Source organism: Drosophila serrata, unplaced genomic scaffold (assembly GCF_035046125.1).
Source record: "Drosophila serrata isolate PLE 108 unplaced genomic scaffold, ASM3504612v1 contig_4, whole genome shotgun sequence".
NCBI lineage: Eukaryota > Metazoa > Arthropoda > Insecta > Diptera > Drosophilidae > Drosophila > Drosophila serrata.
This window is the reverse complement of record NW_028256902.1, coordinates 46,761-60,545: the sequence shown is the minus strand read 5'-3', so window position 1 is coordinate 60,545 and position 13,785 is coordinate 46,761. Positions and strand designations below refer to the sequence as shown.

Genomic DNA, 13,785 nt, shown 5'->3' with positions numbered 1-13,785 from the left:
TGTTAACTTCGACCATTCCGATATATATATATACATTAGACCTCTTTATCTGAAAATCATTACTATGACTCGTTCGATATTCATTTTATCACTTATTATTGTATGTTTTACTGTATTGTTGAAACTTGAACAATAGCGTGGGAAGGAGTTCAATGTTAATTTACAAAAGTGTTATGTTTAAAAATGCGTTCAATAGGTGTAAGAAATGTCGTTAAATAAATCTTCCTCTTTGGAATGTCTGTGGAGTGAATCCTCTTAAGTCATCGCCGAGCCCGTCGAGGTGAAAGTCTCCTGACAAGGATATTTGCTTGTGTCGTGATCTTATTTATATAGTTTATGAGTTGTTCATTTATAATATCTGCAGCCAGAGGAACTTTCAGGTCCCTAAGTCATAGTTATGAATCAATCACTCATCACCAGTAACTCTCCGCAGGATCTTATTTTGGAAGACCCGTATGCGACTCAGATTAGTTTTGGTCGCATTACTATAGATTTGAATAAATCGTCCTTGACTTTGAAGGTCTGTGGTTTGAATCCCCTTGAGTCTTCGCCGAGCCCGTCGAGATGTAAGTCTCATGTCAAGAATCCGACTCAGGTGATTGTTTTCCTTAAGAAGCCAGTACAGCCTTCTCCTCATTCTCCAATGTCGATTTTAATAAAAATAATATCGAAATTAAAAAATATATATATGAAAATATCTTACAGTGGATATAAATATGTAATAATTATATTATTCAAAATTATATATGTGTAAGGCTATACATATAATGAATTTATGTTTTTCATCGAGTTGGCCGTAAAGTATGCTGACCACTACCCGTCGACAAACCAGACAACTTGTAGATCACCCCAAGTACCTTATGACTGATACTTATCTTCAAATAGATCTTTTGCATGCGCCGAAGCTGCTTTGCCTGAAGATAGTCTTCAGAAAAAGAATAGAAGAATATTATTAAATGGACTAGGAATCAACGAGCTTTCCAGAAGATAATGACCAAGATGATAGAGCCAAAAAAATAAATGAACTTTTTAATTCTGTATTCAATTTCAGTCAGAAGTTTGCAACGCAGTGATGGAAGCACCTCCGACCATATAAAGAATATATATTCTTGATCAGGATCAACAGTCGAGTCGATCTAGCCATGTCCGTCTGTCCGTCTGTCCGTCTGTCCGTCTGTCCTTCTGTCCGTCTGTCCGTCTGTCCGTTTCTACGCAAACTAGTCTCTCAGTTTTGAAGCTATCTGAATGAAACTTTGTATTTAGCCTTCTATATACTCACACTCGTATATATGTCGGAACGGGCCAGATCGGACGACTATATCATATAGCTGCTATAGGAATGATCGGATAATTTTTACAAAAAAAAATTGTAACATTTTCAGTTTTCAACAGAATTTGATCAAATTTGAGATATAGCCATTTTATTAAACTACAATTTACAATTTTATAATTTTAATGAAAATCGGACTACAATATCATATAGTTCCTAATGGAACGATCGAGAAATAAATTCAATTAAATTTATAACATTTTCAGTTTTCAACTGATTTCCATCAAATTTGAGGTATAGCCATTTTGTATTAGTCTTAAATTTTGTGTCAAATTTCATTAAAATCGGACGACTATATCATATAGGTGCCATACAAACGATCGTTAGATGTAGAGGAAAAATGCAAATCTGTGAATGTAAAACTGCAAATATAATATGTATACGTGAATGAAATGAAAGCAGGTATTACTTCATTGTTTTTAAACATAAATATATATAATTTATATTGTATGGATTCCAAGTCATCGAAGTTCTATCTGCAAGGGTATATAAACTTCGGCGTGCCGAAGTTAGCTTCCTTTCTTGTTTAAAACTAAAATTTAAAAATTCTTTAAGGACTAAGAACAAATTAATTTAATGGTTTCCACATAATACATTAATACAGGAGAATTTCGACGAGGACTCTAAGAGTGCACCAGTTGAAAAAGTTAGTATTTATGCCAGATGTGAATCTCATATTCCCGCATAGCATCATCTACCATCCGATCGCGTATTTTTTTACAGTTTTATTTTAGAGTATAAATATCGGTTGGTTGGTCAAAATGAATAATTTACTATTTTGACTATTGGAAAATAGAAACATCTAAGGTTACGACAGATAAAATGGAGATTCTTGAATGCTTTCTTATGAAATAAAAACAGTGCTATTGAGTTCTGATTCCGCTTTCAGTTAATGAGTTAAGTATAGAAACAGAACTTTTGCGAGAGAAAATGCTTCTCAAAAATGTTATTTTTCCGTCTCTCAACGAAACTGCTTCTTAGGTCTAGCCAAAATGTTACTACCAGGTTAAAGTGTGAATAAAACAAATAGAAATTTATGAATTGTACATGGATATCTGTAGTAAGAAGCTTTTAACTTCCAATGCCATATTAAAATTAACGCAAACATCCAATATGTGTATACAACAAAAGTATATAAAACTTTGCATCACGTATTTAAAGTGTGTTCTGCTGAACGCTCATGATACATTACGCCGTCGTAAAAATAACCGGTTGAAACCTATCGTTCGACTTCCCGCCAATACTCATTTGATTTTGCTAGGTACTTCCTCAAATATTCTTTAAATTTTACAAGGAATAGTTTTGGACCAGACAGCTCATAAAATATATAAAATATGTTAGTTAATCTGGCTCCTATTCTTTAAAAGGCGGGTTGCCCTATTTCGCTCATTTCCGTAATTACATTATATTATGCCTACAGAAAACTTAATAAATAGAATAATATACAATAAATAATTTCTAAATATTAAAGAATTACCAAGAATGCGGCTAATTTCCACTAGTTTGCATGCATATTTTATGTCCGTATCGATATTTTAATCTTCGACATAGTTCATCAGTATAGCGAAAAGGTAGCGCGTTTTTACGCTCCTTTTTGCTGATCATGATGGAGGAAGTCTTGCATCATAATCAGTGATCATACGTGTTTTAGCAGAACAGGCGATAGAAATCCATCACTGATTAGTGATCATGTTGTTCTGCGGAACCCAACCAATAATACCGTCCAGTGTTATCGTTTACACATCAATGACGAAAATACTGACAGCTTTATATTATAGATGTAATGTGAATATCTCAAATGGGTTCTTCTTTTTTTAATACTAAACTGTGGATTATTTTGTTGGAGATGCCACGGTCACACAGCGTCTAGCGGATATATTTAAGTGCGGTCCGCCTGGATACAACGATTATACTAATAAAACTGTGCTGGATCACAGTTAAACTGTTAAACTGATCAAGAAACGGACCAACACGATGGCCACTCTTCCCGCTGAACTCCGGCAGTTCTTTTCGTAAGTGGTTAAGCTTAATATGTTTGTCTATATTCTCATATAAATCCACCCACAAATTCGCAAAAGTGTTTTCTACCAGCAGCCATTTTTAAGCTGATAACGCTTATAAAGATATAAGTGTTTATTATGTTTGTCTTGCATTATCAAAAGTATACGACGTGCACCGACTGTACATCTTAATTCTTGAGTACATTATCTGCATTTTATCATGGATTTTCGTTATTCATATACATGACATACAAATGTAAACGAATGTAGTTGTTTTTACATATGCATGTACATGTCTATCGGTATAACACAGAAAAGAAGGCAAACCGCATACATACATGATCCAACAAATATCTTCCAATTAGGGTCTCTGACTGTAAGGGTAATAACCGCAATCGCATTTTCAGTTTCGTCGATGGAAAAAAAGGCGATTACATAGACGCCCTGAAAACTGTTGTCGGCATACAGTCAGTTTCGGCTTGGCCCGATAAGCGCGGTGAGATTGATCGCATGGTCGACTGGACCGCAGACAGGCTGAGGGTTCTGGGCACCGAGATAGAACTGGCGGATGTGGGCAAGCAGACTCTGCAAAACGGCGAGATAATCCCATTGCCTAAGGTGCTGCTGGGAACTCTTGGCAAGGATACCTCAAAAAAGACGGTGCTAGTCTATGGTCACTTGGATGTGCAGCCTGCTCTAAAGGAAGATGGCTGGAATACTGACCCTTTCGTACTCACAGAGATCGAAGGAAAGTTGTTTGGACGCGGTGCATCAGACGATAAGGGGCCTGTACTATGCTGGATACATGCAATTGAGGCTTACCAAAAGCTTAACATCCCACTGCCTGTCAATGTGAAATTCGTTTTCGAAGGAATGGAAGAAAGCGGAAGCGAAGGTCTGGACGACCTGTTGATGGAGCGCAAGAACGGTTTCCTATCCGACGTCGATTACGTATGTATTTCTGACAACTACTGGCTGGGAAAAAAGCGTCCCTGTTTAACATATGGACTCCGCGGACTTGCATACTTCCAAGTGGAGGTGGAATGCTCAAACAAAGACTTGCACAGTGGAGTTTTTGGAGGCACTGTTCATGAGGCCATGCCAGATCTGTGTCACTTGCTCAGCATTCTTGTTGACAAGGACACTAAAATTCTGGTACCTGGATTAGATCGCGACGTAAGTAGTTTACTAAGGTAATTCAAAATTTTTTTGCTTAAAAAATTAAATTAAATTTCTGAAGGTGGCACCTCTACTAATAAACGAGCAGTCAATTTACGAGAACATAGATTTTGAAGTCAATGAGTACAAGTTAGTTCATCTTATCTTCAAATAGACGTTATAAATCTCTCTAATCGCTGTATACTTGATTTAGAAAAGACATTGGTGTTGACGAGTTGCCTCATAATAGTGAAAAAATAAGGCTGCTTCAGGCCAGGTGGCGATATCCCAGCCTATCTATCCATGGCATTGAAGGCGCTTTTTATGAGCCAGGTGCAAAGACCGTTATACCAAAAAAAGTTATTGGTAAGTTCTCTATTCGCCTTGTACCGGACCAGGACCCAAAACACATTGAGGAATGCGTCGTTAAATACCTAAATGATAAATGGGCAGAACGTGGCTCCCCCAACAAAATGAAGGTTTGTTTAAGTTTACAGTTTCTGATTTAAGCTTTCATTCGATTAAAATGTTTTTACCTAAAGGTTGTTATGCTTTCCGCTGGAAAGCCGTGGACTGAGGACCCAAATCATCCACATTATGAGGCAGCGAAGCGGGCTATTAAGCATGTTTTTAATGTAGAGCCGGACATGACCCGCGAGGGCGGCTCTATTCCAGTAACTCTAACATTGCAGGAAGCCACTGGTAAAAATGTTATTCTTGTGCCAGTGGGAGCTTGTGATGATGGTGCCCATTCCCAAAATGAAAAAATTGATATTTACAATTACATTGAAGGCGTAAGGAGAAAAAAATAAAACTGCGTAGATTTGCGTCTTAATAACTCTTTTTTCCTTTAGACAAAACTACTTGGAGCCTACCTGCATGAAGTGGGAAAGTTGTAAACTAATGGAATGACGTATAAAGCCGTTACTTGATGAGACATCACAATCATTAATTTACATATATCTTATGTTTATAAACATTATTAATATACATATATGCATATTATGAAATTAATAATATCTTAATCAGTGTCGTTTACTTGTAAAAATTTTAAGGGTAGAATTTTTGAAAAAAGAATGTAAGCTAACTTCAACTCCCCGAAGTTGTATAAATATACATATGGGTAATTCGATGATGTCGAATGCGATATTCGTACGCCTTCAATCTAAAAAAAAACGACTTTAATTTAATTTTACAAAATATTAAACTTATGGCTCTGAATTAGCACTATAATTGGTTCTTAGATCGATTTTGGGCCCTTGCAGGGTATTATAATTTCAGTCAGGAGTTTGCAACGCGGTGAAGGAGGCACCTCCGATCATATAAAGTTTATACATATATTCTTGATCAGGATCAACAGCCGAGTCGATCTAGCCATGTCCGTCTGTCCGTTTCTACGCAAACAAGTCTCAGTTTTGAGACTATCTGAATGAATTGTAGTTTGTATTCTATATACTCTCACTCGTAATATGTCGGAACGGAATGGACATTCTTTTTTTAACAGAATTATGAAATTTATAATTTTGTGTAAGATTTTATGAAAATCGGACGACTTTATCATATAGGTGCATTACAAACGATCAATAAATTAATACCATAAAAAATTACAACTTTTTCAGTTTTTAACAGATTTTCATAAAATTTTAGATATAGCTATTTTATATTATTTTCCAATTTCGTGTAAAATTTTATGAAAATCGGATTACTACATCATTTAGCTGCCATAGAAACACAAACAATTATAAATTGTTCAGTTTTCAACAGATTTTCATCAAATTTTAGATATAGCCCTTTTACATAATTCTAGAATTTTGATTTTATGAAAATCGGACGACTATATCATATAACTGCCATACAAACGATCGTTAGATATAGAGGAAAATGCAAAACTTTGAATGTAAGACTGTAAGTATAATATCTAAAGGTGAATACTTTATAGTTTTTTTACTAAAATATGTATATCTTCTTTAATCTATATATATAAAAATGCTCTGTTCGTGTCTACATCCTTCATAGGAAAGGAGTAGAGGTGGAGAGCTATCGATGGCACTATCGACACTATCGATGGTTTGGCGCTATCGCACCGCCATCGATGGCAGCCCTGCACTATCGATAGTTTTGCACGCGTTATCACATCACAAAGAAAAAATAAAGTTGAAAGTGGAACGCCAAAATATAGTGAAAAGCTAAAGTATAGCTGAAAGTAAAAATCTTCTAATGCTCTTTTTAAAAAAGAATTAGTTTTGTACTTCTTTTCCGCTCGAATACACAGTTCGACGATGTACTTTTTATACAATCCCTAATCAAAAAAATAAATAAATTAATTTTTTATTTTTAAAGAGCTAAAAATATAATAAAGTTTTGTTCGAATTTCATTTTATAGCTTTTTTTACATCTAAAAATTAAAAAGCATAACACTACCGATAGTACTATCGACACTATCGATGGTTTGAGAAAAATAATCGCTCACTATCGATGGCGACGACTATCGATAGTTCTCCACCTCTAGAAAGGAGACGGTCAACTGAAGATGGAGGAACTTCGCCAACTTTAAACATAAGAATTGGTGATATTGAGGTAGACAATCGTTGGGTGGTTCCATACTCACCACTATTGTCAAAATCATACAAAGCGCACATCAACGTAGAGTATTGCAATTCCGTGAAATCGATTAAATATATCTGCAAGTACGTGAATAAAGGCAGCGATATGGCAGTTTTTGGTGTTCAGGCAGAAAATGGTGACAGCAATGCAGTACGAGTTGTCGATGAAATATCTCAATACCAGGCTGGAAGATACATAAGCAGCAACGAGGCTGCATGGAGAATTTGTTCGTTCCCCATTCATAAACGCTATTCAGATTTAGTTCACTTGGCAGTCCATTTGGAGAATGGTCAACGTGTCTATTTCACAGAAAGAAATGTGCAAGAAAGAGTCCTGAATCCGCCAGCGACAACTCTGACTGTCTTCTTCACCTTATGCCAGGAAGATGATTTTGCCGGAACCTTGATGTATTCAGCAGTGCCCTCTTAACCACAATATGCCACAGAGAAACGTGGCAGGGTACAGCTAGTTATAAAATAAATTTAAAATAATAAAGTTTTATTTTGGCTTACAAATTTGTTATTAGTTTGATTTATATGTAAATTTTTGTGTGATTTTATATTTATTTTAATAATAAATATATTTTGTAATTATTCGCAGTAATTAATTTTATTTATTAAGAAATTTAGAAATAGCAATATTAAAGAGAATTGACTAAATTGCCAGCAGTCGCGGTTATACCAATAATACTTTTTTTAGTAATAGTTAAATAAATTATATAAAATAAAATTAAATATATTAAGTGAAATTTTATATTTAAATTCTTTTTAAAGATTTTAATTGAAGCTATCCTATTATTTAAAATGTAAATTTTTATACTAAAGTAGTAATAGTTATGTTCTTGAAACTTAAAAAATTTGGCGGTATTTTAGTCTATCCAGAGGAACCTGTTTTGTAATCGATAATCCACGATGGACCTTACTTAAATTTGTATTCAGTTTATATACCGTCGTTATCAGAATATTTTATAAGAATAATAATATTCAATAATTTTAGTAAAAATTTATATCAGATTAAGGTGTAGCTTATATTTAAGTAATAATGGGTTACAATAAATTTATTTAAACGAATAAAATTATTTAAAAATTTTTGAAGGTGGATTTGGTAGTAAAATTATATAGATAAATAATTTGATTTTAGCTCTAAAATATGTAACATCGCCCGTCGCTCTTATTATTAGGGTAAGATAAGTCGTAACATAGTAGATGTAATGGAAAGTGTATCTAGAATGACAATTTAAAGCTTATCAAGTAAAGCATTTCATTTACATTGAAAAGATTTTTGTGCAAATCAATATAAATTGATTAAATTTTATTTATTAATTTTTAATATTATTTTTTAAATTATTAGAAATAACTATAAATTATAAAGTTTTAGTATTGTTTAAAGAAAAAATAATTTTAATAATAGTTTATTAGTATTGCAAAAGAAAATTGAAATAATTTGAAAAAATTGTATTTTAAAAGAAAATTAAATTGTTTGTACCTTGTATATCAGCGTTTATTAAATAAAAAATATATATAATTATTTTTCTCGATTTTAAAAGAGTTAATATAACATTTAAGTTAATGTAGTAAAATTATTTAAAATATTATATTTTTTGAAATTAAATGTTATTCGTTTTTAAAGGTATCTAGTTTTTTAAGAAATAAATTTAATTTAGAAGTTATAAATTTATTTAATTATTTTTAAAATTAAATAATTTATAATTTTAATATTTCATGGAATAAGCTATAAAATAAATTTTTAAAAATAATAAATAAATTTAATAAATATATGCTTAGAATTAGCAAATGTTAAAAAGTGTGTTATAATTTATTTTATAACTAGCTGTACCCTGCCACGTTTCTCTGTGGCATATTGTGGTTAAGAGGGCACTGCTGAATACATCAAGGTTCCGGCAAAATCATCTTCCTGGCATAAGGTGAAGAAGACAGTCAGAGTTGTCGCTGGCGGATTCAGGACTCTTTCTTGCACATTTCTTTCTGTGAAATAGACACGTTGACCATTCTCCAAATGGACTGCCAAGTGAACTAAATCTGGATAGCGTTTATGAATGGGGAACGAACAAATTCTCCATGCAGCCTCGTTGCTGCTTATGTATCTTCCAGCCTGGTATTGAGATATTTCATCGACAACTCGTACTGCATTGCTGTCACCATTTTCTGCCTGAACACCAAAAACTGCCATATCGCTGCCTTTATTCACGTACTTGCAGATATATTTAATCGATTTCACGGAATTGCAATACTCTACGTTGATGTGCGCTTTGTATGATTTTGACAATAGTGGTGAGTATGGAACCACCCAACGATTGTCTACCTCAATATCACCAATTCTCATGTTTAAAGTAGGCGAAGTTCCTCCATCTTCAGTTGACCGTCTCCTATACAGAGGATATCCATCGTCCCCTGTTACGGTGTTGGCTGTAAATGCTCGAGGATATCGCTTGGAACACTTCCCGTCTACCATTCATGGTGAACATGGGTTGAGGGTACCACAAGGGCCATGGATCATGTTCTTGATGACAACTTCATGCAAATCCGTATCAACCTCGGCCCGTGGAATCTCAGCGCATATAACATCGTCGATTTCGTCTGGAGTAATTTTATCATACAGCCAAATCAGTATGTGCGCATGCGGCAATCCTCTCTTCTGCCATTCTACTGAATACATCCAGCCCTGCACAGATCCAAAAACTCCATGTTTCACAATGAAATCCATCAGTGACTTGAGCTTTTGTCTGAAAACACGGGATGTGATGTCATGCCTATCAATATACGATTGTCCAGGAAATAACAGCTGCACTATCTCGTCCCAAGCTGGATTGCATGTGAAGGAGATAAATATGTCTGGACGGCCGTAGCAACGAACATATGCCTGGGCATCTTGAGCATATTCATGCATTTGGCGTGGACTACCTATGTATGAGGATGGCAAAATCGTGAGCTTTCCAACGTTGGTTGTATTACGGTCATTCATCACAGCATCCCGCAAAAGGATATATTCCTCGGACCGAAGTTTCTTCTGATTCAATCGGAGGAACAGCAAACGTTGTTTCAATTTTTGCATACATATCGACAATGTACTGATGAAACAACTGACGACATTTCAATATATGATTGCAATCGGTCCTCCGAACCATTAACCTGTATGAGTAAAAGTTCATCGCGCAGCCGCGTCTCTCGGATGGATGCCCATTCTTCGTCAGTCATATTCGTAATCTTACGTCTTTTTGCTTCTGTATTGCGAATACGACGACCCAATCTCGACTTCTTTGGTGGCATGACTTCGTTTCTTTGAACCTGAACAAAAAAATAAAATTTGTATCTCCAATTTCTTCTTTCAATATGTTTTGAATGTTTGACTTTGCTTTGATTCAGCTGGCTACCTGTAGAGGGCGCAGCAGTAGGGGCACGGGGAAACGCGAAAAAAATTGATATATTCGCAACCGCAGATAAGCTATCAACATCAAAAGTAGACAATAACCGAGCTGGAACCTCAACGCATGTTGTGTAAAAATTTGGGCTTAAACGGTTCAGAACTTTTCAAGTCTATGAAGGATGTAGACACGAACATAGTTTTTTTTTATATATAGATTGATATTATATATTAAATTTTAAGTATTTATTAAAATATTAATTTTAATTAATAAAATTAATTGATAATGATAAAATTATTATATTATATTGTTATTATAAATATAAATGATAAGTTTAAATAAAGAATTCGGCAAAAATAATATCCGCCTGTTTAACAAAAACATGTCTTTTTGAAATACAGTTGAATCCCGATAATTCGTACCCCGCTAAATCGAAAATCGCGATAATTCGTAAAAAATTCTGTCCCCTTGAAAAAAACTCGTTAATTCGTAAAAATTCCATACATTTTGGTCCCCTCGTTAATTCGAAGTATTTGGCGCAACGCAAAGAATATTGAACCTCTTATAAATTGTAATTTTGTTTCGAAACCTCTTATAAATCGTAATGCGATGCGAAATATTTTGTAGTTAAAGCGACGTTAGATTTTGCAGGCATCAGATCGGAGAAGAAATTTTATAGAATTTACAAACCAGAGCATTAATTCCTCAACTTAAACATTATTTTTCGACTCATGATGTGCCAAATAGTGTGTTTGACAACCTAATAGGTTTAGAAAACGCAATGGAAAAAATATAAGAAAAAAACACGAAGCAATAAACAATTACCAATTATTTTAAATCTTGAATTTTTATTTTTAATAATTTAATCTTTCTGCTTAATTTTGTTTGTTAATTTTTTGTTTAATTTTCCTTTAATTTGAAAAACGTACACATGAATGTACATATTTATTATGTGAACATGATGTGAAATGTAAAAACCCCGTTTATTCGACTCTTTCATTTTTGAGCCCCTTTAAATAGAAATCTCGATAAATCGAATTCCCGTCTAATTCGTAAAAAAAGTGATCCCCTTGCCATTTCGAATTATCGGGACTCGACTGTAAATATAAAGTCTAACCTGCCGACTGATAATTTTTAAATGGCCGCAGTATTTTGACTGTGCACAGGTAGCATAATCATTAGTCTTTTAATTGAAGGCTGGAATGATATTAACTGTTTCATTTAAAATTAAAATAAAATTTTATTTTTTAGTCAAAAAGCTAAAATAAATTTAAAAGACGAGAAGACCCTACAAATCTTTATATTTTATTTATTTTAATTATAAAGATTTATTTAATTTTAATAAATTAAAATATTTTATTGGTGTGATATTAAAATCTAAAAAACTTTTCATTTTTAAAAACATTAATTTATGAATAATTGATCCATTAATAATGATTAAAAATTAAGTTACTTTAGGGATAACAGCGTAATTTTTTTGGAGAGTTCATATCGATAAAAAAGATTGCGACCTCGATGTTGGATTAAGATATAATTTTGGGTGTAGCCGTTCAAATTTTAAGTCTGTTCGACTTTTAAATTCTTACATGATCTGAGTTCAAACCGGTGTGAGCCAGGTTGGTTTCTATCTTTAAAAAATTATAATATTTTAGTACGAAAGGACCAAATATTAAAATAATTATATTTAATAAAATGAATATTATTAATATTAATATAAACTATTTTGGCAGATTAGTGCAATAAATTTAGAATTTATTTATGTAATTTTTATTACAAATAGTACTTGTTTTATATAGAATTTATTTTATCTTTAGTTGGAAGTTTATTATTAATTATTTGTGTATTAGTGAGTGTTGCTTTTTTAACATTATTAGAGCGAAATGTTTTAGGGTATATTCAAATTCGTAAGGGTCCAAATAAAGTTGGGTTAATAGGGATTCCTCAGCCTTTTTGCGATGCAATTAAATTATTTACAAAACACAAACTTATGCTTTATTGTCTAATTACAGTCGAGTCCCGATAATTCGAAATGGCAAGGGGATCACTTTTTTTACGAATTAGACGGGAATTCGATTTATCGAGATTTCTATTTAAAGGGGCTCAAAAATGAAAGAGCCGAATAAACGGGGTACTTACATTTCACATCATGTTTACATATGTGTTTAGCTTTATTAAAATTAAACAAACATAATAAATATGTACATTCATGTGTACGTTTTTCAAATTAAAGGAAAATTAAACAAAAAATTAACAAACAAAATTAAGCAGAAACATTAAATTATTAAAAACGAAATTTCAAGCTTTAAAATAATTGGTAATTTTTGATTGCTTCGTGTTTTTTTCTTATATTTTTTCCATTGCGTTTTCTAAACCTATTAGGTTGTCACACACTATTTGGCACATCATGAGTCGAAAAATAATGTTTAAGTTGAGGAATTAATGCTCTGGTTTGTAAATTCTATAAAATTTCTTCTCCGTTCTGATTTCTGCAAAATCTAACAAAATATTTCGCATCGCATTACGATTTATAAGACGTTTCGAAACAAAATTACTATTTATAAGAGGTTCAATATTCTTTGCTTTGCGCCAAATACTACGAATTAACGAGGGGACCAAAATGTATGGAATTTTTACGAATTAACGAGTTTTTTCAAGGGGACAGAATTTTTTACGAATTATCGCGATTTTCGATTTAGCGGGGTACGAATTATCGGGATTCGACTGTATTTAAGATATTATATTTCTCAAATTTTTTCTTTATTTTTATCATTATTTGTATAAATATGTATACCTTTTTTTGTTAAATTATATTCTTTTAATTTAGGAGGATTATTTTTTTTATGTTGTACTAGATTAGGAGTTTATACTGTTATAGTAGCTGGATGATCTTCTAATTCTAATTATGCATTCTTAGGAGGATTACGAGCGGTTGCTCAAACTATTTCTTATGAAGTTAGTTTAGCTTTAATTATATTATCTTTTATTTTTTTAATTGGAAGTTATAATATAATGTAAACTCCTCAGACTTTTACTTAATTGAAACTGCGCGGGATGGTTTAAAATTAACAATCTTTAATATTTGCACTTATTGTCCATGGCGTCTCCTTTTCTAAAGTGACCGTCCACTGGCGTCTCTTAAAATCTACCTTTTTTACATCGAGGACTTATCGATATACTTAACGATATCTTATAATAATATGGTTACACTAGGGCGCGTAAATTCGATGTTTACATTCGGGCAACCTGACATTTGATCGACCTCGATCATAAGCACAATCCTATAGTCTTATTACACACTTGCAACCACGGTT

The 13,785-nt window shown here is 33.0% G+C and overlaps 1 protein-coding gene and 1 pseudogene across 3 annotated transcripts; both read left to right on the top strand.

Moving 5' to 3' along the window:
- Window positions 1-1,939: 1,939 nt before the first annotated feature.
- On the top strand, window positions 1,940-5,513 carry Cndp2 (Cytosolic non-specific dipeptidase 2). Of its 2 annotated transcripts, XM_086841039.1 has the most exons (7): window positions 1,940-1,976; window positions 3,177-3,342; window positions 3,738-4,506; window positions 4,571-4,638; window positions 4,703-4,967; window positions 5,031-5,282; window positions 5,343-5,513. In XM_086841039.1, exons 2-7 carry the CDS (start codon window positions 3,305-3,307, stop codon window positions 5,385-5,387), a joined length of 1,437 nt encoding a protein of 478 aa, XP_086697165.1. In that variant the 5' UTR covers window positions 1,940-1,976; window positions 3,177-3,304; the 3' UTR covers window positions 5,388-5,513. The 2 variants fall into 2 exon arrangements, with proteins under 2 accessions (XP_086697165.1, XP_020815094.1); XM_020959435.2 differs by lacking the exon at window positions 1,940-1,976 and having other exon boundaries at window positions 3,088-3,342.
- Window positions 5,514-6,369: 856 nt separating this feature from the next.
- On the top strand, window positions 6,370-13,551 carry LOC147645164 (NADH-ubiquinone oxidoreductase chain 1 pseudogene; annotated as a pseudogene). Its single transcript, XR_015273525.1, has 3 exons — window positions 6,370-6,393; window positions 12,255-12,482; window positions 13,203-13,551. The product of XR_015273525.1 is annotated as an NADH-ubiquinone oxidoreductase chain 1 pseudogene (transcript).
- The last annotated feature ends 234 nt before the right edge of the window (window positions 13,552-13,785 follow it).